This window comes from Dasypus novemcinctus, chromosome 1, assembly GCF_030445035.2.
Source record: "Dasypus novemcinctus isolate mDasNov1 chromosome 1, mDasNov1.1.hap2, whole genome shotgun sequence".
NCBI classification, from domain to species: Eukaryota; Metazoa; Chordata; class Mammalia; order Cingulata; family Dasypodidae; genus Dasypus; species Dasypus novemcinctus.
In genome coordinates, this window is record NC_080673.1 from 123488813 (window position 1) to 123516382 (window position 27570).

Sequence of the window (27570 nt, forward strand, 5' to 3'; positions counted from 1 at the left end):
TTTAATTAAGCAATTTTTTTATTTTCATATTGTATAAGAAAAGTTTTCTATTATTGTAAGAAAATGATACAAGTCCAGCAAAGCTTATACATCAGTAGTGAAGTGTCCTTCACAGTTTCACTGTAGTATGCCCTTTTAGTGGATTTGACTAAAGAATCTGGTTTCATTTTGCATTTAATAACTATAGTAAAAAAGTTTTTCTCACCATCTAAGGTTGAAAAGTACTACCATAACAGGAAGGCAACAGTCATTAAATAAATTAAAAGCATCTTTCAAAGTTTTTCCATATACATATATAATATATATATATATATTTAAATTGTCATTGACTATACAAGCATTAAATTCTCAACTGAAACATTCATAGAAAATTATGGAAAGCTAAAGGAAAGTCTTGGCTTTTAGAAAAAGGAGATCATTTAATCACTGATAAGCTACATCAAAATACAATTCATGGGAGGGAAAGCAATTCAGTAAAGTCAGAACTATCCAAGGTTTTTTATTTAATCTCATATTTAATCTTATACAGCAGATGTTCATAGCTTTTCTCTAAGCCAACTTTGATTCAATAAGTAGTCAATGTCCAGATAGTTATTTGTTAGAACAGAAAAAAGTGAAATCCGAAAGACTAAACTGAATAAAGTTTTATAAATCAGACTGATAATAGTATTACATATATATATGATTGCTTATGAAAATATTAAATGGGCAACAAGAGCTTTATTTGGAAATATTAAGATAAAAAATCTTATTGAATAAATGATTACCAATTAATATATAGCTAGATGAATGTAAAGATTTATCTGGCATATTGTAGTCCTGAGATCTGGGGAATCTAATCTTCCAGTTTAAATTCTATGACCCCAAACCCTAAGAATTATATGTTATTTACACCAGTTAAAAGAAAGCACATTTAAAATACTGTATTGACCATGGCAGCCCCTGAATCTGATTTCAAGAGAACAGGTTTTGAAAAAAAATCCCTTTATAAAATGATGACTGTGTTTGTTGTTGTGTCACAATAGGCGGTGGTGGAAGGGTGGGGGTGGGGGGAAGCCTTGGAGGGAAAGAAAGATATGCATGATGTGGGAAATGGCATTTATAAACATAGGTTTTCCCCTCATTAATGCCAGTTTAATATCAGATTTTTTAAAAAAATTTATCTAGGAGTTATACAAAAACTCAAAGTCCCTCTAGAAGTTATGTAGTACCTAACAACTTGTAAAATAAGCACTCAATTTTCCAGCTATTTCAAATAAATTTTTATCAGATTAAAATATTAACCCATTTACTAAAACCCTCACTACTGAAAAGTAAGCTTGCTTTCTTCTTTAGGAATAAAGCTTTTTTCCATTTATACCATAATATACACTCAATGTAGTGAAGAAATGACTGTTATAAGGTCACTCCAAAATAAGTACAGATCAGAATCCTTTTCAACTGCTCAGAGACTATCCAGCTCTTTCATTATGCTATAATTTTGTCATATTAACTGCTATTTAAAATGGAATCTTAATTTGTTACTTGGAAAATTTTTATTAGAGTGTTTTGGGTTTTTTTTTTGACATTGTAGGATTTAATTTGTAGTAAGTGGGCACTGATTCAAATTAAGAAAGGTAACAAAAAGACATCTGGATATAAGAGAGGCTGAGGACTGATGCTCAAAGTAACTGGGGGTTTTGTTTGATGCATCCCTAGAAAAAAGTAGATTGAGGATTTCATTAAATCTACCAGAAGTTTGCCTTAATGAAAGACAGTATGACCAGGATCTTAAAAGGAGTTTAATCACCAATTTCATGTTGATGCATACCAGGAAAAATGAAAGAAAAAATAAAAAAGAAAGCAACATAAGTGTCCATAGAAACTCAAGCACCAGAATGTAATTCGTTATTTAGAACTGGTTTGCCTCATTTGCAGAGTTAACACACATCCACACCAACCTTTGAGTATTCCAACTGTGAAAGAGCTTCTTTTCACTGTAATCACCTGGAAACAGGAATGCAGAACTACCATTTAACTACAGTGAACGTTATAGTCAATTACCAAACGCTGAAGTGTAGGATATGCTACATTTTGGTTTATGAAAAGAGATACATGTTTTTAGATCTATCACTATCCTTTCTTCAAGGAAGATGTGTATGAAACAGCTTGTATTATAAACCCAAATTTCAGTGCCAGAAGGGACCTTACAGCTCAACTAGTCAATCCCCTCATTTTACCAGTAAGGCACTCCAGATGCACAATTAATACAGTGCCTTTTAAACAAAATCGATGCTCAATAAATATTCATTAAATGTCTGAACCACCATAGATAGGACAAAACCATAAGTCTTCCGCTACGCCACAGCATTTGACTGGCTTAGCTGTTTCTAACATCAGGTGGGACTGACCTAAGTTTAGGATTCATCACAGATACATAACTTCAACAGCAATCCGTGGTTTGAAAATTTTCCATCACATGAGAGTATATTAATGAGTAAAAGGCTTTTGAAACAATTTTCAAGGACAAAAGTTTCAAAGGAAGTATTTATGACAAATAAAAATGGACAAAAACAAAGATGGGTCTCTATGTTTGACTCCCTTTTCTAGTGAGTTTTCTGAACTGTAGCGTTTGTGACCAAGCCAAAAGCACTCATGCATGTGAAAAAGACTAGGATGTGGTTGAAGAAGAATATTCAATATGTGATTATGCATTTTAAATTGGTCATTTAAAGAAATCTCCAAAATTCCAGCAGTTTTGAGCCTCGACATCTACTGATAACTTCACAGGAAGTAAAAGCATATCGATAGAATGGAAAATTTAATGACCTCAGGAAGGATTTTTGGATTCAATGTAGAAGAACAAATGAAAGCAATTGTGAAAAACAAAAAAAGGTGTAAGAGAGGAATTACATCTGGGTTTTTGAAAATTTGTTACTGGTTCTTTCCTCTGAGAGGTAATGAAATGAAAATGACTGCTTTCCAATTAAATTGCTGGGTCAAATGGTAACTCTCTGCGTATGCTCTGGAATCACTATGTCATTTTTGGTAAAGTTCTTATAAATGAATGGTACTTGCCAGAATACAAAAAAAGCCAAAGGGCCTTGTGTGGGCTGAACTATAAAACCATGTTAAGCAAACTTTCCTACAGAGGGCACATGGACATACCTACACAGAGCACACAGCACACACTCTCTACAAAACCATTCACACAATGACATGTGGGGGGGAAACACAGGTAAACAGGACACTCAAACATGTTTAAGCTTAAACATCAAAGTTCACTGGATTATTTAGCAATTGCTAAATTGCTCAGGAATTAAGGCAATAAGCCTATTTCAGAATATGAAATTATTCTCTATCCCATTTAGTCATTAAATGAGTAGAGATACATGATAAGCTATTGCTGTTTGTCCAATCTATTTCCAAAGCCCATTACAAAAATAAATCAGTGTATTCTCTAACAGTTCCAAAATCAGTTTGAGTGATAAATTTTCTTTTGTGATTAAAAAAAGAAATATGTATGTATTTTACTAAAACCTTGCTTTTAATCACATTCAGAAACAATTACAGTCCAGTTCTCCTTGGTGGAAATCTTCAGTCTATTGCTCATTCTCTTTTGACTATAAAAAATTTTTTTTGGAACAAAATGCATTGGCAGTGCAAACAAACAAAAGTCCATAAAAATAAACTAATGATTGAATTAAGCATTCAACTGAGTTCTTTGCCAGGTTATCTGCAAGCACAAGACTCCACTGTCATGTTAGGATATACTTTAAGCACCACATTCTTATTTTCATCAAAGAATAAGATACTGAGTGAGGACATCTTTTCTGGTACGCAGCAAGGCTCAGGGATCCCAGGAATGACTCCCACAGCTCTCACTATACTCTGGATGGTAGCATGATTTGATGGCTTCAAAGACTAGAAAAAGAAACAGGAGAGAAACATGTATTAGGTGGGATGGCTTTTTTACTCTTCATCCCACATCAATGTAAAATGCTTAGCTATGAATTCATTCTAAAAATTCCATAAAGCCCTGGAATCATCATGCATTCAGCCCAATCTCCTATACCAACACCACCATGTAAATGGTTATCATTTATTAAGTGCTCGCTACATGCCAGACCTCTTATATGTAGTATCTCTAATCCTTCTGGCAAAATTACATTTCTTATATTTTATAGATAAGGAAACAGACTCAAAAAGCTTAAATGACATGTCTAGAGCCAAACAACTAGTAAGTAGTAGGGTGAGGATTTGAACATAGTTCTCTAAACAAGAACCATTTAATTACAAAAATCTAATGTTATTCAGGTCCAAACAGTGAAATAACACATTCTATGATGTTCTTAACAACAAGATTAAAACAAGAATGATTTGTTTACCTTTAAGGTAAACATAAAGCACCCAAACAAGTACCCTGGTTAACTGAGATACACTAATGCAGCTTTGCATTAGTGATATTTATAGCTGTTAAAGAAACAAGCAAGTGAGAAAGAGCATCGATGTATTTAATTTAATAGTAGCCAAGAGGGTGAACTGGAGGTGATTACTCCATTAAGTAAATTTAACACTCTCCTTGCAACCCTAAACCGGGGCTAAGAACACCCCACCTATGGCCACGTGGGGTCACTGTTGCTCCATGGGTTGAGACTTACACTTGGTACCGTTAAGTGTTGAGTGGACCGTATCTCCAGGGAATAATCTAGAGAACCCAAGGTTATCCCATGGATGTCAGAAGCCTGATCAAAGCAGGTTGGTTAAAATCTCTTCCCTGAGAAAATGCCAAGTGGACCATTAACATTATGGGAAACATGCGGTTTTTTTTTAGAGAGCCCAATACAGCTCTGCTCTCCCTAAAAGAGTCGGAGGGACAGTCACTTTTGCAAGCATTTAGGAGTTGCCAGAGTGATAAAAATAACTTCTTCATGACAGATGCCACACATTTCAACATTAGTTCTCTTGCCAAAATCTCTTTCAGGCAGGTGAAACCAGTTTTATTTTATTTTAAACACATTTTGAAATAGACATTTGGTAAGTTGCCTGAGATCACATGTCAATTCAGGAGTGGGATTTAGAGCCAAACTCTGCCTTTTGGATGTCCAGATTTTAGGCCAAGACTCTCGTGGCCCAGAGGCACCCCTGTACCACTGAATTCGCTTTTTAATTTTTTACTCCTAAAATTCTTATCATGGGGAAACTGGAGCAAGTTAAAAGGTTAAAGTTAAGGGCACATACAGGCCAAGGGAAAAGAAAATAATATAGAAAACTGGTGTACTCTAAAAAGCATAGGATTATTTCGGGCATGTAAAGGACAAATCTGATTTGTCTTATTATATCTTTCAATTTTAATGAAAAAATTATCCAGTGTTTAACTTCACTCGGAGTAGGTACACATCATTAAAAATCAGTCTTAATGACTTTTTTTACCTTCTCCTGAGAGATTTAAGTACAGGTTAAAAAGAATAATTGATGTTCAATTAATTAACTTTGCAAAGAGGGCTGTTTTCCCCTTAAGGAAAAGAAGTCCTTGCTGTTATAATTTGCAGATTATCTGTTTCCTGCATCACCAATAAAGGGAAACTGACAAACTGCAATTGGTATTGTGCAATAGGAGTTCAACAGCCCGTTTGTTATTTAATCATTATAAGTAATTTCTAAGGAAAATATTTGTATCTATCCACTTTTCTTTAGTGATTGAAAGTTACTCTTAAGACTCAATCATCCCAACAACTTATCATAAAGCCTAAAAATATATTTTTAGATGTTATTGTTAATGTTTTAATGACTCCTATAATATTTAAATTTCATACAACATGGATATATTTAATTAGATGAAGTAAAAAATGATACATACTGCATAGCTGTCCTCCAGTGCCTGGAACAGTGTATATTCAAAGCATTGAATAAGTAATTGTTGGATGGATGAAATACTTATAAGAAATAACATAGCCTCCATTTTACCTAGTTCTGTAGAAAAAATTCTCATCAACAAAAATAAGAGGTTCTGGGCAAATAATCTCGCATAGATATGGAAAATATTCGTGGGTGTTTTTTTCCTAGGAAAATTCCTGTCTTTCTTTTTTTTTTTTTCAAGCTCCAGCTCGCAAATGATAGATTCAGAAATTATGAGCTGTCTCTGGTGGGCTTGCTGGAATTCAGGCATAAGCCCTTGATTCTGGGCTCCTGTATCTTATCAGGAACTTCTCTGTTCTCCAGGGAGTTTTCTTTTTTTTTTTTTTCCCCCTCTCTATGTAATCTTCTGATAGAGCGCCATTACCAGGGATGATTATGTCATGCACAAAAGATCCAGGCAGTAATTTGCTGGTGGGAAGCATATTGCCAGTCCATGTCTGTTTCATTTATTTGACTTCAGCTTCTGTTTTTTATGACTATCTTTACATAGTTTAACAAATATACCAGTCACAAATGCAAAGCCATGTTATTTCTCTCACCAGTCTCTCTTTTAAAAGATGAAACATGACTTCAGAATCAGTTCAGGCCATTTTCTGCTTTGGTAATGTGGTATATCAAGTTTCAGGGTTTTTTTTTAAGAGTACATCTTCAAGAGCAGACATTGTAATTGGAAAATGCAGAGAATTAATCACAGATGCATTGTTTTGACATTATAAATGTGCATTTCTGCTTTAAACAGCACCCTTGGTTCGAAGTGTTTAGATTTTTTGCTGCCTAATTCTATGTCCTTTCTATTTCTAGCTTTTGCACCTTTCCTTGCAAAAAATGATCTCAGTTCCTCTAATTCTCCTTGGTTCTCTTGGATCTCTGTCAGCAACAATGGCTGAATCATTTTCATCTGAACTCTGTTTTCCATCTCTGCTAAGGTGGTGAGGGGAGGCAAAGGCATTGAACTTGGCTTTGATAATATGTTTTGTGTGTGTGTTGTTGTTGTTGTTGTTTTATTTCATGGCAGAATTCTAGTGGTCTCTCTCTTGGAAAACAGATTGGCAATAAGGATAGAAATCAGAAAAATCCAAACTGCTGTGTCTGTGAATGGAATCTGCAATGGTCAGGTCCCTACCTGCCAAGCTGTGTAAGATGTCCTAGAGTTGAATTTGATTACAAATGCATTAGCAGGGGAGCATATGTCATCAGCTCAGAGCCTTCATTCCTGACCTGGGCCATGAGGTTTTGCTCCACACTTTTCCAGCCCAGCCCACATGGGTGTGATAGCCCAGAAACCATCTAATTGAAATCAGGGAAAGGGCAAAGCCTGGAATTTGGGAAAGGCAGAACACAGCTGTTCTGAATTATGGAACAGGTTGTCGACTTTTACAGACATAGAGCCCCACCATATAGTGCACAGCTCAGGAGGCCAAAAGGAAGCCGGGCCAACAGAGGAGTCTGGCCTGGGAGAACTTTTCTCCAAGGCACAATGTATATCTAAAGTCTGAAAGTTCTTTGGCACCTCAATGATTCCACATGTGTTTGTACTGATCTGGTCAGAGAACTTTGTTTTCCTCTGTTGCTCTGGGTATATTTTTATTTAACCCTTGTTTCCATACTGGACACTGTACTGATAATCATGATGCATATTAATTACTCCAAGTACAGCAGTTTCATATTGCTTCATGTTTCCCAGCCTTTTAGTTACTGAAACACTTGAAAGACACACAACCTGGAAGGCTTAAGGGGAGCCACTAGAAAGCTTTAAAGGTTAAGCAGATCCCCACAAGGTGAAGAGAGATTGAGAACTCCATGTAACAGCCAAGCTTCCACTCTCGACTTGGCAAAAGGAAATCCCAAGCTCAGAGAGAAAACTCTACACTTAGCTCTGTTATGTCTCCCTAGAGTTCTGATGCCATTCCAAGTTTTGACAAATGTTATGAGTTCAGTTGCTGCAACTGATGCACTCTTGATTCTATAACTCTCCAAAGAAACCTTCCTGGAAGAACTCACTGGCTGTTGAATCATTGGACAGAACACTATTTTAGGCTTTATGATATTTGAAAAGGGCCTATGTACGTTTGGAAATTTTTTTCTTGCCTTATAACTTTTATTCTCTTGATCCCTTTCCCTATACAATCTGTCTTCTACTACCTACATTTAATTTTCTACTCAGTCTCAACAAAGGCCATCCGTAATAATATCAGTAGCATTATTGACACTTCTGAGTACCTACTATGAGCGAGATGCCCTATCTCAATTACTTGTTCTACTGTTCCTATTTTATACGGTTATTTTTTGCTATTCATTTATATACACATTTTAAATATGACAAAGCTAGCATGTAGAGAGTCTGACTAAATTCCCAAAGGTATCATAGCTGGTAAGTTGTGGAATCAAGATTCAAGGCAAGAGGACTTGACTCTTGATGCGTGGCAACTCAGAGTGTGGTTTGTAGGTGAGTAGGATCAGCATCATCCAGGAGCTGGTTAGCTATGCAGACCCACTGGATCAGAACCTATGCATTAAAGCAAGCCCCAGACCATTTGTAAGCACAAGGAGATTTCAGAAGCCCTGCCATGACTGAGCATGTCATCTAAACATTTTGCTGCACTAACATATGCCTCTCCTTAAAACTACCTCGCCATTTTTAACTTATTCCTCATCAGTTTTTAAATTATTATTCTTTAGTTTAGTGAGAACCATGGTGAGTGCTATGAAAGGAACAGCAAGATTTGTGAGCAGTAAAAGCAGATAGAAAAGCAGATAGAAAAAGCAGAGTTTTGGGGAACGGCAACTTGGGGAGATGGGAATAATCGTGGAGAGGTAGAGACTAGATCAGTTCTCTGCCATCAGGGGTTGAAAAGCCAACTGCCTAAATATCTCCACATTTTCATGACTCCCTGGACCGTGAAAGCTGGAGTCAAGGCAAGAAAAGAACTCCTTCCTCACATTATCGGGAAGAAACTGCATTTATGAGAGTGAGAGGGATTATTTGGAAAACTCAGAGAGCCACTTAAAATAATTCCTCCTGGTTTTGGAGAGAGATTTTGAATCCATTCCTGCCTCTCAATGTCACAAAGGCAAGCTACGCTGTAAAATACAGATTTATCACTGTTACATTTAGCACCTTTGTTGGGTGTGTGTTTCAAAATATTATCTTAACTTGAGCAAGTTTTGTTTGATTAGTCAAGTGTTGCATATAAATATTTAGGTAAGACAAGGTTCTTTATATAACTGTAAATATATATAATATTTTGCATTTAGGTTTACAAACATGGAGCTGGCAAAGGCAAAAATCTTTGGTAAAGACAATGCCTCAGAAAATGTGGAAAGATCATCCCTCTGAGACACTCAAACAAGAAAATGGGACTTGAGTCAAGTTCCTGGCCCCCAGTCTCGTGAAGTCAGCTTTTACTTTGTGTGCGTGATATGTAGCATCCCAGTGATCATAGAACTGGAACATGAAGATGCCACTTTAAAGACCTATAAACAGAAGTTGGCCATTCTTTGAGGCAAAAGATCCATTATCATAAAACAGGAAAAATTGATTCACTTCAAGTTTTTTGTACAAAACCTCTATTCTTCACCTGAATTCCACATTTGAGGCACTTTTCATTTTATAACAGAGATACAAACTGTTACAAGCTGAGAATGGAAGTGCGGCTATAAGTTCAACTGAAGGTCAGAGAGCACCACTATATTTTAATAACTATAAATTCAAAGAGAACAGTCACTTGGACTTGATGTTTAACTTGGAGGTAGGGGTCATGGGAGCTTCTAAAATGTATCTGTCAGGACACTGAGTATTGATAAGTTAGGGTACAGTCCCTATTGATCTTGGAAGTACACAGGTAAGCTCTGACAAGGTTGAAATGGATTTTGGAAGAAGTTCATAGTGTTATCATATCCTGTTTTGTCTTCCTTTTTTGATGTTTAGCAAGAATGTGAACTAGATGAGCATCTGGCAGATTTCATCAGGTCAGGTTACTTGGCCCAACTGTGATCCTGACCACTGAGGGAAGAACTCATCTCACAAGGGAATATTGATCATAAAACGTTGTACACCAGGGCATCAATCCAATTGGATCTTCCCTTGATGCCCCTGCCACACCCTAATGCCCCAAATATTTCCTTGTAGTCCAGCCTTCTACCATCCAGGGCTTGCTAATGTAGCAGGTGGAGATTCATACATGACCACACAGCTGAATATGCACCATGTTTGGAAGCCATACAAAAAACACATTTTCCACAATTTTTTCTCATATCCTTCTTTATACCAATACTGACTTCATATTACTTTAACAACTGTTAAATTAAAAAAAACCCAAGCATGACCATATTACCTATGGCACATTAGAATGCAGTAGATAAAGGTCCAAATGGATTGCGTAGATGGAAAACACACACCTAAGTGCACACTCACACACATATGCCCCCACACACTTTAGTCAATGTGTCTTTCTTTCTGCCCTATGGAAATAGGAAGTAAGTAAAAGACAAAGAACAATGACTACCTTTGGCATGGGGAACTGGCATGCTCCGGAACAATAATAAGCATCAAAGGACTTGGGGGAGATAATCCATTCACTCCAGCCAATATCTGCAAAGTCCACTTTAAGGTACCGCCTGGCACAATTCCGAGGTTCGATCCATTGCTTTCTTCTAGCCTTCTTCAGGGTCTGTTCATCAAACTGGAGTGTCTGGCTTTTCTGGGGAGGTCCTTTTCTCTGTTTCTTTTTGGTCTTACTCTTCTCAGCAGGCTGGGTCTGAAGGGTCTTGTAAGGCTTTCTCTCCTCCCAGACGCCATCTGCCTTATACTGATATTCTGGCCCAGGAAGCTCATTGTTCTGCAGGGGCAGCAGGACCCCAGTGGAACGCTTCTTCCTCCGCTTGATAGAAAGGACAGCCCTAATGTGGCTGTCCGGTTTGGGCATAGCCCCAGGTGGGAAATTCCAGTGTCCCTTTAAGCTTGATACCACACTCTCTGGTTCAGAAATGGCAGCATCATTGGCATAGACCAAGATGTATGGCTCGGGAAAGGGTAACATCCTCTTTGGCAGCTGGTGTCCTTTGGAGGTAATGTTAAACCCGATGAGGAACTCCTCAATTTCCTTGGCCTTCTTCAGGAGTTGAGTGATGTCTTTAGACATCCAGGTCACGATATCTTGATGAGGTTTGACTACATTTACTGAAAGATGACCCAGGAGTCGGCTTGGATTTCCACTGGATGTGAGCACCCACACAGAGAGATCGATCTGAATGTGTTTCCTCTGAGTGGGATGTGAGCATCCTCGAGATGTTGGGCAATTCAGGCTGATGTTTACCGGTTCTCCAACGAAGAAATACAATGTGGCAGATAAAATGTTTTCCGACTTGGTTAGAGAAGTGAGGTTAAAAATTTGCAGTCCCTTGCTTTGGAGGGTTCCTAGGGAGGAAATAAGAGTAAACACAAGTAATTTTAAAAGTCAGAAAAAGATCAAAGCAAGGATCAGCCATTTTCACTAATTTGCTCTTTCCTTTACTGTAGCACCACAAAAGAGTAAAGTGTAAAAGTGTAACACAGTAGTAAGCTTAGTGGAGGAACTGTTAAAAGAGTTGGCTTTGAACTCTGTGACTATCAAGACCTATTCCTATAAATCAGGCAAAGTACTGTAACAGTTTCTTACCTGAGGTAGCGTATAGCCTGCTGGTCACCAGTATAGGGCTTAGTATTCAAGTCCTGGCTCAGCCACTTATTAACTTTGTAGCTTTGGGCAAGCTAGTGTTCTCATTAGCAAAATGGAAGTAATATCTATCTTTTAGGTCATCAGAATTAAATGGCCAGCAGTTTATCCATGCTTCTTACATATAAATTCTTCTTTTTTTGGTGCAGGCATTATTATATTTTAAGGATTTTAACCTTCTTCTACTTGCCTCACAAAGTTCAGGGTACAGGATGAGTGTGGGTAAATGAGACAACATACCTAAAAATTTTGTGTTCCCTTGAAAAAAAATGAGCCACATGTTCAAAGTGTCATTAATAATTCATGCAGTTATGGAGCTTGTCTGAAGTTTATTATGTCCCATGCATCAAAGAGCTCAATTTCTTCTCTATAGGTCAACAAAGACAATCGCAACTAGTTAATTGCATATCCTATTCTTCACATCCAGAAACAGGAGAGAGTAGGCAAACAGGAGATTGATTAGTAAGGGGGCAGAGGGGCAGAAGTTGGTTCCTTCTTTTAGGATCACCGTATCGAGTTAGAGATAAGGCTGAGGTTAGAAGTCAAACATTCCCAGTGCTAGGATCGGTCACAGAGCCTAAACCCTACTTCATGCACTTGTTCCACATACGTATTTGATTCACAAACACACATGCAATCACACAATTATGTTCTTGATCAAAAACATATTTCAGTAAAAACAAAACATTTTTATAAAGATGTGGAAACATAAAATGAATTCATTGAGTTCCTAAGCACAAGGAAGTGCAATGGGAAACATATTTTGCTCATTTTTAAAATTTTGTGAAGGAAAAGGAGGAAACTGCCATTTGTGCACAGTTGTATAATCCATGACACTGGATAATATTTTGCAGACCTTTTATATCAAAGCCATGGCATCAGGGTTGTTAGGGGACTCTAGCCTTAAAATTCATAACATTAACCCTAGTATATACTTTTACCCAAACTTTATGAGACAAATGGAAATGTAAAATGCAAAAAAGAGAAGTCACTCTGTTGTAAGTATGTGGCAATCAAATGATTGCCAAGAAAACAAACTGACAGGGAATAAATGAACTATGAGGGATATGGGTGGCAGTACCTTAATGGGTAAACCAATTCTGCTCTTTCCCCATATTTTGCTTCAAAACATTTCTTACTTTCAAACATGTTTCTAGACACCTTAATGACCTGCTGTTAAGTAGCCCTACCCCTGGGTCTAATCTTCAACATCTTCTCATACAAGTCTCAGAACCTTCCATACTGCCTGTCCAGATGGCTCTCATTTAAATTCAGGGCACTATTTTGAAGTCAGGGCCCTGTGGCCCAACACCAGCTCTACCATGCCTGATAATTGTCCTCAGGTAAATAATTCACCCTCTATTAGTCTCATCTAATCTGCAAAATGATCCCAACAGTACCAACTGCAGAATTGCTGTGAAGATTAATGGAAGAGTGCAGGTAAAATACATAGTACGTAATGCATAATAAAAGCTAGCTAACTAGAATGCAGTGTCCAAAACGACAACGAATAGCCATATGTGCTCAAATTGAGATGTGCTGTGTCAACTACACACCAGATTTCAAAGACTTAAGTACAAAAGGCAGTGTTAAAATATCTCATTAATATGAAATGAAAGTATTTTGAATATATTGGGTTAAGTATGTTACAAAAAAATAAGTTCACCCTTTTCACATTTTTCGATGTGGCTACTAAAATTTTAAAATTATGTATGTGGCTCACATTTGCGGCTCACAATAGATTTCTATTGGACAGTGATGGTCTAGAATAACCACCAGTTTTATAGTCATCTAGTCCAAAAGGGAAAAAGAAAAAACACTTTTTCAATGTGGCAAAGAGTTAGGGTTTTGCTAAACATGAATATGCAAACCAAGAAGTAAATTGAACAAAAGATTCCCTTCTTGGTATGCAACATTCTTTCCCTTTTGAAGGACATATTAGATAATGATAATTTGGGTGATTATTTTTTAATATTTCTTCCAACTGTAGCTAATCATTTTGATCTACAATCAAAAGTCCAAGACCAATAAATTGCTCTACATAGAGCTAAATGGGCAGTTTAGCAATGGTATTAGACTACATACAGTGCTAGAGATTATATACACAGCTTCAATTATTTGTATACAAATTTACATATTTAAATTATACCAAAATCTTACACACATATATCCATCACTACTAATAAAGAACAGGAAACAGAACAAATGCTTTACTTTAACAAATATGAACCGAACACCTATGAGGCTGGTGCTTGGGCTGTGTTGGAGTGCTGTTCACACTGCAGCAGGGGGAAGGGATTCATAAACAATATACAGGTAGTTACATCATGATGATGACATGTGCTGGCAAAGGTGTGAACTATGCTCTTGGATGATGATATTTGCTGGCAGAGGTGTGAACTATGCTCTTGGGGATTAGAACATGGAGCAATTAACTTTGCCTCTGTAGGCGAAAGTGGGATGCAATGAGAAAAGGTGGCCTTTGCACCCAGCTTTTAAGGATGTAGGAAGGGGAATGCTGTGGAAAGGATGGGAAGGGCACGTCCTAGCAGTATACAAAGCTGTATAGAAAGATGTTCTTGCATAGGCAATATTCCCAATGTTTTAAACAGGCATTTATAAAAATATCCTAAATGAAGTCCTTGTTTATCTAAGCTTCCTAAGTTCAAAAAAGGATGGCCAGTTCACATTTAGCACCTAACCAAAGGTGTTATATTATGCCAAGACTTGACACATTTGTTCTCTCCATTCCCACCCAGGCCAGGGAGGTACACTATCTCTGCCTATTTTAGACTCCCCTGTTCTTTAACTTAATGAGTTCAAAGTCTTATGCCACATCATAAAGCTTCCATTAACCTCTCTAACTCATACTTTTTTGTTTCCCTTCTCTGACCTTCCACCTTCTTTTTTCTGTGCAAATCGGTACCCCCACCCACCCAAAGCAACCCAAAAAATATTAGTGAGTATTTACAATGGACAAAAACAGTAATAAGAGAGTTACATGGAGGTGAGCAAATGGGTACAAAATAATGAAAAAGAATGAGATAAACGACTCCCTCCAAGTAGAAATATGGGATACTATCTATTCGATTACTCTCACTATTAAAATTTTTAATATTTCATATTAATTTAATTTCCCAAATGAATATATTTCCATTCTTAGGAATGAGAGTTTTGCGTTAGGCTTCTCTCTCTTCCCCATCAGTAGTAGGACAGATTTATCTATGTACAGAGATATCTATATTCAAGCTTAGCTATTCAGTTGAATGAAAGAAGAATGAAGAGTGCTTTTATATATTTAGATATTTACCTATTTAGAATAATTGACTCAGATACCTGATTTTTTAATAATAGGTAGACTTTCTCATTAGTAAGAACAAAGCTGATTTAATAATAGTATTAAAAAGTAGTGGATTTTAGGAAAGTGGATGTGGCTCAACTGATTGAGCTCCTGCCTACCATATGGGAGTCCTGACTTCAGTACCTGGTGCCTCATGGAGAAGATGAGCATGACGGGCTGGCAGGGTGAGCTGATGCAACAAAGTGACACAACAAGGAGACACAAAGAGGAAATACAATGAGGGATACAACAAAGCAGGGAAAGGAGGTGGCTCATGTGACTGAGAGCCTCTTTCCCACATGAGAGGTTCCAGGTTTGCTTCCCAGTGCCTCCTAAAGAGAAGACAAGCAGACACAGAGAGCACACAGTGAATGGACACAGAAAGCAGAAAGCAAGCACAAACAACGAGGGGGGAATGGGAATAAGTAAATAAAATCTTTAAAAAAGTAGTTCATTTTATCAGTTATCAAAAATATATATATACATTTTTAGGGTGCAGATAGTATTCAGGTACTATGATATATGAACTAGATGCCGCACCAATCCAATTATATTTCGAGTTCATGCGTAATTTTGAATGCCCTCATTTTAGGCATATTACTGATACGGCAAAAGAGAGTAACTAAGAGAATAAAATAGATGCTGAAGAGCCTGGGAACTGTCTCTTAAAAGTCTGAGTTGTATAAATACAGACTACATGGTCTGGAGGAAGAAAAAAAAAGATTAGCAATGGTATGAGAATTGTTTTCAAATACCTGAGTTGCTGCAGTGGGAGGAGGGGTTTTCTTTCCAGTGTTAAAGATGAGAAGGAAGTCTAAAGGTGATAGTTGAATGGAAGGAGATTCCAAGCCAATAAAAATGGTGATTATCTAACTATCTGTTGTCTTACCTGCTTATCGAGACCCATCGGTGGGACTGGGCAAACGGAAGATAGAAGGTCATAATTCAAGACTGTTACAAGAGAAGTCCTTTATGGTAGGGAAGGGTGTGAAACGTGGATTGGATAACCTCCCAGATCTCTTGCCCATAACTACACATACTTAATTTTCAACTCTTCACAAGAACTATTTTAGATGCCAAAACATAACTACCAATAGGTGGTGCTATTTTCTTACTGTTTGCTGGCAATAGCACAAGTTTGGATTTTTCTTGCCCAGAAAATATCCATTGCATTCTAGTTAGTGTTTGCCATTGGCATTATCATCTTTTTTTTTTGAATTTTCCAGAGTTATATTATCTGAGAACTGAAAAGAGGTTTAGAAGTCAGGTGAGTTTCTGAACAAACTATACTGCCTTTTATACACCTGTTAGGACTTTGCACCTGTTGTTGCTTCTCCCTGGAAAGCCCTCACCCACCCTCTTTCTCCTTGATAACTCAGATTTGTTTTCAAAGGTATAGCAGAGGCACCACGCCTCGAGGCAAGTTTGTCCTGCCCACCCACATCTTTGGATAGGACCCTGCCTCTATTACAATTTTCACCACACTCTAGCTCCTTTTGTAAGACCATAAACTCCTTAAAGTGAAGGCCCTGCGTTATATCAGAATCTTCAGCCCTAGTGTCGCACTTGACACTGAAGTAGTATTCAATAAATGCTTCTTTTACATTTAGTCCCAACTTCTCAGGTTTAGAATGTTGAAATGAAGGGCCATAGGATCCCTCAGGTAGTTAGTAACTGATTTTAGAGAAGAACCCAGGTCTTCTATTACCTACACTGCTCATGTAGGAGTTTGATTGTTAAATAATTTATTTCTGTGTTCATCAGCAAACAAGCACCTGCGGCTGCTGAAACCAGACGGCTGACTCAGGAGCTGCGGCTCCAGCGTAGGACCAGCCACACTGGGGAGGCAGGTAGGCTACTCTAGGCTACTCTCGAGGAGTAGCCGAGGCGGTACCTGGCAGGAAGTACAAGTGCACCTTCGGGCTGGCCCACACAGAACGTTTGCAAAGGGAATTAGAGCATACAATGGAAAGCTTTCTATGTAAAGTCTGATTTTAAAGCAAATAGACTAAATGAAATCTTGATGATTAGTTAAATCCCCAGGAAGCAGGGAAAACATATTAATCATACAGGAAATATGTAGCTAAGAACAAATTTTTCCCACTTCTTTCGCCAAACAAATGACAGCTGCTAGGAATGCCAGGGTGCCTAGCACAGGGCCACAGACATCCGTAGTCACTGGCTGACGAACTGCGGCAGATTATGGAGACAAGACTGCAGGTTCTCTATGGCACATTCAGCTTTCAGGTCAATGCATGATGAATGGTTTCTGAATAGAACGAAAAGCATAGAATCCTGGTTTTCTTGCAGAGTCCCAGTCAAATCACTGAGTTTTATAGGATCTCAAAACAACCATTCTCTATGTCCAAAGTCTAACACATGGCCAAAGATGGTATGCGCATGATCTTCTAGAATACCAAGATGTTCATTGCTCTGTTTATTTACTCTCAGCCACCACCCGAGGCATTCCTGGACTGTGAGCCCTCAGAGGGCAGGTCCATGTCCTGCAAATCTTTGTATTCCCAGTACCTCCCACAGTCTGGAACATTTACATCCTAAAAAAATTTGTTAAATTTGTTGAAAGAACAGCTGCATAAAGTTACTACATTCAAACAAAGTGAAAACAAATAAACAAATAAAAAACAACTTTCAAGTATGTTTAAGTTCCCAAAGTCAGCAAAAACACTTTTCAGGTATAAATACCATATGTAGTTTCCTTCCATTTCATTAGGGGAGAGAAAATATCATTAGAACAGTTCTATATAAAGTAGAATAGTATTGTTATTCAAAATACAAATGGTAAAATGCCCAATGGGATATTCTTTCATGGCAAGTTTATTTTTAAAAGGACCCTTTGCCTGGCTAATAGCTTTTCTGCTCTCTCTTCTGATGATAGCACCTTGATCCTTGAGTTCAATTCAACTGAAATATTTACTGAGCATCTATTATGTAGCGAACTATGCCAGGCCCTTTGCATCTTGTAATACAAAGATGAACCAGAAACACTCCCTGCTCCGCAGAGATTTGCTTTATAGGCCCCTGCTCCAGTCATCTTCCTTTTAGCAAATCTATTGTAACTCAGACTTTTGCAGCTGTGAGGGAAGGGTAAAACATCTTGATCTGCTGACTTTGAAGCCTTCCCCAGGGCAAAAACCATCATAAAGACGGTAATATACCTTCCAAAGCAAAAGACACATACCATGATATAAGTTAATCAATCATTTGTTCATGGAAAGGTCTACTACAAGGGCCCGATAAGACCAGGCATAGCTTTGCTAAACGATCGTAGACTTCAGACACTGGTTATGAGATAGAATACCCAAAACTGTAGGGTCACAAACCTTTGGCAGTGTTTCTCCATCTTCAGCATGTGTCAGAATCACCTACAGGGTTTGTTAAAGACAGATTTCTGGGTCTCATCCCCCACAGTATGAGTCAGTAGGTGGGGCAAATAATTTTCATTTCTCACAAGTTCCCAGGTAATACCGATGCTGATGCTATTAATACAAGGGCTAGACTTTGAGAGCAACTAAATTTGGGAAATCACTATAAAAACTTTCACCCTATTCCAGCCACCAGGTTCAGGACAAAAATAGTAACTTCTTGAATGTAGGTTTGGGATCTCACAGATTGTATTCCTAGAGGACTATCACTTAGGAGTGCTTGCACTGTCACTCAGATATATCCTTTGTGCTATAAACAAGTGCATGCTATCAACATTTTACATGTTTCAGGCTTTGTGGGAAGCTATAGAGAGACAATCTCTGAAAATATTAACAATATATTAAGACTACTTCACTTACATAGGGCTTCAAAACTTTCAATGCATTTTCACATTCATTTTCTTATTTGAATTACGCTATCCTGCTGTGAATCAGGAACAGCAGGTAGGACTAAACCCATCTGATAGATGAAGGAACTGAGAATAGCAATATTGGGTGATTTTTAAAATTAGCAGTCCATCCCGGATTAGAATTTAGATGTCCTAACCTCAGGTAATAGAAAAATCAAAATTCTCTACCTGAAAACCATTCATCTTAACCACACATAAGTTCAGTAATTACAAGTCAAACCATCATTAGATATATTTCATGCAAATAAATTAAGATTCTTTGAAGGAAAAGCAAACAAGAGCATTTTGGGCCTCAGCTGCTTTAACTATAAAATGAGAGGTCTGGGCAAAGAGCTTCAAATTTCTAAAATTATTGGATGCAATCATTTTATAAAAAGAATGTTTAACAGAAGCTCACTTGGTAAAGAAGAACTAATTGAAGCTGTAAATACACTAGGACCAGTTTGCCCAAACACTTTTACTCAGAGCATGCCCAAAGGCAATCGAGGCATGCATTGCATCATTGTTGCCCGGAGCAGGTGGAGCTTAAATGAAGGTAGATCATGGAAGGAGACAATAAATACAGAGGTCAATTGACTTCATGCCCTCTGTGCTGATGTTTTAGATAAAGAGACAACATCCCTTTAAAAATATCCTTGAGGATGTGTGTTACCAGGAATTGCTTTATGTACCAATATGCTAGGACACAGCTATTACTGAGTGAAGTGTTTTTTTGGACTGCTAAAAGTATTCCATGGGTTCAAAATAAAGATACAGAAATGAGGGTTCTTTCATTACATTGTCACAATTTATTATGTAAATTGGTATACTTGTGTCACTTGATTTATGCTATACCAATATTTCCATTATAAAAATCTATTTTCATGGGTTTATAACACAATCATAAAAATTCACTTTGAGTTCAAACATGGCATAGGAAAATTCAAACTGAAGCTTTTTGTGATGTCAACCTCTTACCATTACCACCACCAAAAATAAAGTTAAGATACCATAGTAATTACTAGTTTATACAAATTTAATAGATGGGAAACCATCAAAAGTTAGAGAAGAAGTTCTTTGGTTATCTATCTAGGTGGTTTGATAGATAACGTTTGTATTACAGTTAGAAAATACAACAAATAGGGATTATGTAAAGAGATTTGATAGATAAGTAAATGTGTCTTTCATTAAAATATTAATGGTGAGAAAACATTAATAAAGTATTGTATATCATCTCTAATGAACTTTTCCACAAATAAGGTAGCTTAAAAAATAATAACTATGGCAGAAAAATAGAGTAATTTTGTAGAAGATAACAATGGAGGAGAACAGGTAAAGAAACTTAGAAAATAAAATTTAATGACAGAGAGGCTCTAGGAGTACATTTAGAGAAGTTTAAAACATGAAAGCAGGAACAATGCAAACTGGAACCAATTCCAACAAGCAACAATATAAATAAACATTTTTAGGTAAGTCCTAAATGGAAAATGAGAAATTTGAAAATATTTAGCTGTATATTTAGTATTAAGATTCAAGACCACCAATCATTTTCATAACCTTTTTTTAAAAAATCACCTAGTCAGTAACTAGATTGTATAGTTCTCAAATTGGTGGAACACTGGCTTCCTTCCAACGTTCTAAGACACAAAAACATCATATTGTGAAGACACACAAACATTCACTATGGATTTTGCATCATCTTCTTTCTTGCTAAATTAGGAAAGCCCTGAACCTGAGTTTCCTTAAGTAGATATGAACCCACATTCTCTAAAATGCTCTTTCAGGGACTTAGGTTCTCTTCCTAAGGGAATTTATAAAACATGTAAACTCCCTGAAAGGTCACACAGCAACAAGTGGTCATTTCTTTAGTCCAGAATTTCCAAATTTATTTGACCATGGAACTCAATTTTATGTAACATCTGTCTTCATTTTTAAAGACCCTTTTTTTTGGTGAAATTTTCTCACAGAAATTTATATCAGGTGATTAGAAGTAAAAGTTTTGAGATGAAAGTAGTAGTTTTGAAAAATAGTCTGGTGAATACGTCATAATATCCATTTCTTCTTCCATAAAAGGAAGAGATTGGACTTGCTTTCTCAAAAATATCTGCTAAATAAAATTTTTATATTGCTAAAATGCCTAAAAGCAAATTTGGCATTCATGCCCCTATTTAATTTTTAGGAAAATCAGAACCTGGTCAATCAAGTGCTTATGAAGTTCCACTCCTTAGATGTAAATCTCTTATTTTTAAACATATTATTTTTTTAAATATTTGCATTATTTCCTGAATGAATTATCTGTCTAGGGGATTTTTTTCATTGACCCCCATGGTCTTTGGTCTCGCTGAGTGTGTCTAGCTTTACTACAAAGATAAATTTAAATTACTTTTTTATTTAATTCATTCTCTTTCTCCTTTCCATTAGCATGGATAATCAAGAATTCATAGCATTATGGATTTTAAATGTCAGAGATTGTAAAGCTGTCTTGCCTACTACAGTAAAAACTTCATTAAGGGCTATCATATATTCAAAGTAGTGTATAATTCAAAGCAGCTGCTCATCCAGCTCTCCCTCTCCAGATGCACTATTGTCCTTTAAATGAAAACATCAGATAATCCAAGTACTCTTTAAATTTCAGGCATAGTTTCTAGATACCATGCATTTCAAGGTAACTATATTTTAATAAATTTATTATACCCCCTTGCCATCAAACCCATCAAAAACAATGTTTTCCCAGTGTTCCATGTATTTTACAGGAATGGTTCCTATTGCGTGATCATTTTGCCGTTAATTACATATTATTTTTCCCAAAGCCTTATATGTTAACCATGCAATTCAGAAATATATACAAAATCATAATTCTTTACTTGCAAAGTCTTTCTTTAGTCATGGTAGGAAAGACTCTCCCTATTCTTACTGAAGGAAAATGCTCACTTGTAGATCCGGATTACCTCAATTTTTTTTCTTTTGCTTATGAAATCTGTTATTTTTTTTTAAGGCATCAAATATCCACTGAACTATAATCTTTTGTAATTATATTAAAGTAGCAATAGTTTTCTTATAGGAAGACATGTCCTTAATCAAAGTTCCTAAAGAAGTTAAATGTATTACTAAGAAAAAATAAGATTAAGTTATTATGGGAATGATGAGAAGGTAATGAACATATACCATCTACCTTGAGGGAACAAGGCAGGAGAAAGGTCAAGTAAAATATTCTTCTTTCACTACATTTCATTTAACCAAGGCTAAAATAAAAGCTGATTTCTTATTTCTTTCTCTATTCTTCCTCCAAGATGGTGAATTTTCATAAAGTTGAACTTCTTTGTGTTTCATCAATAGCTTTATAAATTATCTCTTACAAAGGGAAAGATAAAACCTATCTTTACATAAACCCTTACAGATCATACACACAAAAAACTCATAAGTGTTCCAAACTTACGGTTTTGGCACACCGGCTGAGTAGCGTTGAGGGAGGGGAAGAGGGGTTAGCAAACAGTGTATTTAGGATGAATGCCACCCACCATCAAGTAATGGTTTAAGTAGAAAGTAATCAGAGGGAGACCACAGCAGCTAAAATTCAACCAAAGATATTCTTGGTTTAGAACAATAAATAATTTTCATCAGGTATGTTCCAAGGAGCAAATAGGGCTCTAAGGCTATAACTCAACCTGAATAAGCACTCCAAAAGTCTGCCAGATCAGCAGCCACCCCAGATACAAAGCACTACCACCTGACTTTCCATTAAAATCTATAACATCTTTGGCAAAGAGAAGTCCATATGTTGTGAAACCTAAACACCTTGGGCTAGAAAACATGTCTAATTCATTAATGCAGACAGCATCCTTCACCTACATCTGAACATATGTCATAAGGTGAAAGGTGTTATGGAAACGCTGATATGGATGAAGCTAGAGAAACACATGAAAGCCTTAGCACCTTCCTAGAGTCCTGCCTTATTAGAGGGAGAACTGCCTTATAATGAGATCTTTTTAGTATGTTAGTAACTAAACACTCTTGGAAGGGATCCAACATGAACCACCTCTCCAGGAGTCTCCAGTGTGGTAACATGACACTTGAGCTTCCATAAAAACCAGTATCTATGTTTGATGAATAAGTCATTAAGTCTTTGAAAAATACAGAAAATAAAACAATGGAATTTGAGGGCACATCTTACTATTTGCTTTTCTCTTTGCCAATTAGGGTAGTCTGTAGGATGCTAAAGGGATTACTTCTCTTATCAAGGAACAGAGCCTTGTATAGCTGTTTCAAACTGCAATTCATCATTTCAAGAAGACATCTGGCTTCAGTATCAGAGTTTAACATGTGATGGTATAAGACAATGGGGTAGATGAAAAGGGACTCTCTGAAATCATAATGCACTGAGTGAGTCAAACCCAAAGCGGATATGTCACCCAAGTTATTCAAATTCTTATCACTCAACCACTCATAGTTCCCCTAAGTCCAACACAAACCAAAAACTGTACAATGTATACGAATGAAACAAGCCCAAATTCTACCTCCAAACTGTGTGATTCAAACTAAAAACAAAACTTGATACAAAAAAAATACTGTTCATTTCTTGGGTGCCTCAGTTACTTCCTAGGAATATTACCAAGAAAATGAATATTAAGGAAAGAGTGATTTGAGTATCTTTATTATTGCCACCTGGTTTGCCTGTACAACTTCCTTCCAACCTGCATTGCTTCCACAGTGCTCCTTCATTGCGCTCTGCCCTCAGAGTTGCACTAAGGTAAGCAGAGTATCTACTGGTGTGGTCAGCCATCAGGATAGCCTCAGCAAGTAGCTGGGATGTTGGGGATAACCCATAGCAGCCTTCTGTTTCCTTAGCCGAGGCCAGTTCCTCACAGATTGTGCTCAAGGTTTTACGTAGAAAATGAAATCTGGTTCAGCTCAGACTCTAGTCAAAGACTTCTGCATTAGAAAGCATAACTCACATTTATTGTAAATGTCATCGTGCCTATGGGCTCTAGAGTGCATTTACAGTGTCAAACCAGGGCTTTTCGTGATGGATGCCTGAGTTTTCTTTTTTCCAGGAGTTCTACATATCAAAGCTTTGGGAGATCTCTTTCTAGTGGTTCTGACAGAATTGATAGAGCAAAAAGGGATGACCTCCTTACTTGAAGATTCCTGGCTACTTTTCAACCTTTCACTGAAAACAGGCTTTGCAGTTACATTTTCCTTTATCATGAATGTAGAGAACAAAAAAATCTGGTGTATCCTCAAGCATACAGAGTTAGTATCCAGAAAATTTTCCTTGGAGCTCTTAGCATAGGGAAGGGAGGCTGCTGGCATAAGTTTTATGCCTCACCACAGGGGCTAGAAGAAACCTTGTTAAGCCATGAATTTCAGTCTGTGATGATCAGTGTTGAAAAATGGGATGAGCAGATTTTCATCGATGGATTCCAAGAGGTGTTTATTTCCACCACTGCTCCCTCCCCCTTCCAACTCTTCCCAGGCTGGATACAACCCCTCTTTGCCCAGATGGATTTTGGATCATTAAAACACCCAAGCACCTGGCTTTGTTTGTGTATGTGTGTTTTCCAGCAAGGGGCTATCAAGTAGAAAGTGTCAAGGACACTTAGTAACACGGAGGGAGCTAAAGAGTTAAGAGTGCTGTAAGATCTGGAGCAGGGACTACCTAAAAGGTGAGGTGATGACTACTAGTTCAAGTGTGACTTCTCTCTCCGTGGCCCCAGGTTGCCATAAAATGGCATCTCCTTCTTCATAAACATGGCTAAAGCCCAGTCCCAAGGGAATTTCCATTGACCGATTTAGGAATCATCAGCATAAGGTACTACAAGGGTGCTGGAGAACACCCAGGGCAGGGGGCTCCACTGGCAACGAGATATGACCCCTTCCCTTTCTCCACACAGGTCCTCCAGCCGACCCCCTCCACTGCTCCGTGCCCTTCTCCTCTTCACTTCTTCCTCGGGGACTCAGCTGGCAAATGCGTGCGTGACAGAGGGGCACGGAGGGCACAAGAGGGCAGCTGCGGATGGTGGGGCTTTAAAGGTCTCCGGGAAGCACCGACGAGCAGAGCGCTGCCAGGGAAGCCGTGAGGGGTCCCAGGAGAACGCGAGGGCGGGAGGGCGGGAAGGGGCCGGCTCCACACTCACCTGCTGCTCTGGCCCGAAAGCTGCGAACCGTGTTGCCTTCGCGCAGGGGCTGGGGGCGCGGGGGCTCGGAGCCCTGCTCGGCGGAGTCCGGCGTCCGCGCCACCTCGGCCCTGCCTCCGCCGCTGTACCTGTCATAGAGCTGCAGCATATGTTCCGACACCTTGTCGCGCGGCGGCAGCTCGGGGCCGGGGTCGCCACCTGCCTGGCGGTCGCCTGGCGCAGCCTTGCCGAGCTGCGGGAGGTGCTGCTTCAGTCCCTCTCGCTCAGCCAGGCTCACGCAGAAGCAGCCCAGCCACAAGTAGAGCAGCCTGCGCGCCGCGGCCATGGCGAGGTCCCGACGCCGCGCTCCCGCTCCGGCGTCGCGGGGGGTGGGTGGGGGAACGGCACTCTGGAGGCCTGACCGGCCGGCAGCAAAACCAAAGGCTGAACCCCGAATCAGTTAGGGAGAGAGCGCCAAGAGCTCCGGACACGTCCCGGGCAGGACAGCGACAAGCCCCACTTTTGGCGCTGGCTGAGCGCGGACCCGCAGGTGGGCTCTTCCCTGGCAGCTGCGCCGACCTCACCCGCTCAGGGCGCTGCAGGGTCCTCTCCACTTGGACGCTGAGGAAGAACTGAAGGTTTCGGCGTGTGTGGCCCGGGTGTTTTCAGGATCTGTCTTTACCCTCCCGCCCAGTTTTATTTTCGGGAACTCCCGGCCAAAGCGGCAGCACCGGGGATCCGGTCTAGTGCTGCGTCGGGCGCAGTTCCGGAGCCGGGTGCGCTCAGTGGTCGGAGAGGCGCTCGCTGACTCTCCTTTTCTAGAAATTGGAGGAGCCTCGGCGCAGTCGGTCAGTTTTGAGAGTATGCGTGTGTGTATGCGTGCGTGTGTATGCGCGCGCGCGCATCTGTGTGAGAGAGACTTAGTTCTTTGGCTGATCTGTACAGTTAGCAACCAATCTTGCTCCCGCCTGGTTCCTCGCCGGCAGCTCAGACCAGCCTTTGGCAGGGAGATAAGCGAAGGGGGAAGTAACCAGAGAACAAGCAGGGGGAGGGAGAGAAGAGAAAGTAGGGGATGGGGTGGTTGGAAGAGGAGGGGAAAGGGTCATGGAAGAAAGAAAGGGTCTGAGAGATTCTCTCTCTCTCTCTCTCTCTCTCTCTCTCTCTCTGTAATTCCTTCAAGAACAGTGGCTGTGTCCTGGCTAGCAGTGGGCAGAGGAAAGAAAGAGCTTCTTCCTGTCTTCTTTCTTTGCTCCTTGCCTCCTTCCCTATTACAAAATTACAATGTGAATCCCATCCTTTCTTCCTTTTCTGGGGCCTCTCTTGACCCAGGCTGTGGATTCCTGCACCTGTAACCTGTTTCCATTCCTTCCTGTTTCTCTGAGAGCTTGCCCCATCAGTTTCCCTCTCCCCCCCAAATTCCACTTGCCCCTAGTCATCTTCACCGAGGAAAAAAAAGCCCCCACCTTAAACACAATCAAGGAAACACACCATAGACATCTCTTTCTCTCTGGTGTCCTCATCGCACCTCCAGAGGTTTCCCTGCAAGATGATGCAGTGTGGTAAAACATCAGGCTTCTGAGCCTTAGATGCCTGAGTCTAGAGCAGACTCTTGGGATGCCAGCTCTGAGATCCTTTACAACTCTCTTTTTGTCTTGGCTGTGAAATAGAGATTAAACTACTAGCCTACGTTTATCCCACACCTCATGCCCTAGGCACATGTTCTTTATGTTTCACATATATTATCTTGAAAGCATTTTCACATCAAACCCCATTTTACAGATGAGGAAACTGAGGCAAAGGGACACAGAGGATGTTGCAGAATTCAGCTCTAAACTTGTGTTGTTTGACATCTGGACCTAGGCCCTTAATCACCACTCCACTAATAATGAAATTAGTGTTTACACTGGCATTTCAATGTGACCATTTGTGGGAAGGTACTTAGCACAGTGCCTGGTCTGGCCCAGGAAAGTGCTCCATAAATGTCTATTGCAGCTGTCTGTCGCTCTGCAGGGTGGTGGGGCTTACCTTGGGGCTACAATTTCTTCTTTGAAAGTGAGTAACACCACATCCCTTTTAGAGTTTTATTTGGATTCAATTAGACAACTCCTAAAGTGACTGATGCAAATCTAGTCTTTAATAAAGACTCAATCCCTTATCCCCAAATTTATCCTGAATGCAGGCTACATGCTCCCCACTCAGTCACTTTTCAACCCATTGCAGTTTGAATTTTGCCCTTAGCCACCCCTAGAACTGTTCTGCAGATAATAATATATACTTCAAGGGTGGTTATGAGTATTAAATGAGATCATGTATGTCATTTGCCTGGCATAAAGAACACAATAGCTTTTATGATTAATGATGAAGACTGAATTGCAAAATTCAATAGGCCCTGCAAATTCTCTCCCTCTGATTTTTCTCCTGAGAATTCTTACTACTTTTTCCTCTCCTTTCTCTTCCTGCATTTTGTGAGCTGCCTCCTCTTTCTAGGTCAGCTTCTAGTGTCCCTAACATCTTTATACTCTTCCCTGGGAGAATGCCAAATTGAGAAGAAAAATCTTTGTCACTTTTAGTGTTTTGGTGGTCACCTCTGACCTTTAAATTTACAGTTCTGGGTCTCCCCCAGCCCTCAAATCTGAATAACCACCCTACTCCCCTTTGAAACCATCCCTGAGA

At 38.9% G+C, this 27570-nt stretch overlaps 1 protein-coding gene across 1 annotated transcript; it reads right to left on the reverse strand.

Annotated features, from left to right (window-relative positions):
- BMP3 (bone morphogenetic protein 3) lies at positions 1 to 25880 on the reverse strand. Its single transcript, XM_004470824.3, has 3 exons — positions 24919 to 25880; positions 10404 to 11314; positions 1 to 3903 (listed from the first exon to the last, which is right to left on the reverse strand). The coding sequence occupies exons 1-3, from the start codon at positions 25241 to 25243 to the stop codon at positions 3712 to 3714; spliced, it is 1428 nt and encodes a 475-aa protein (XP_004470881.2). The 5' UTR covers positions 25244 to 25880; the 3' UTR covers positions 1 to 3711.
- Between the last annotated feature and the right edge of the window lie 1690 nt (positions 25881 to 27570).

Coding starts and splice junctions, on each gene's coding strand:
- BMP3 (XM_004470824.3), bottom strand. CDS start 25,243: ATGGCCGCGGCGCGCAGGCTGCTCTACTTGTGGCTGGGCTGCTTCTGC. Junction 11,315..24,918: donor CTTTCGGGCCAGAGCAGCAG/GTGAGTGTGGAG, acceptor TTTCCTCCCTAG/GAACCCTCCAAAGCAAGGGA. Junction 3,904..10,403: donor GCCAGTTCCCCATGCCAAAG/GTAGTCATTGTT, acceptor TTCTTTTTCTAG/TCTTTGAAGCCATCAAATCA.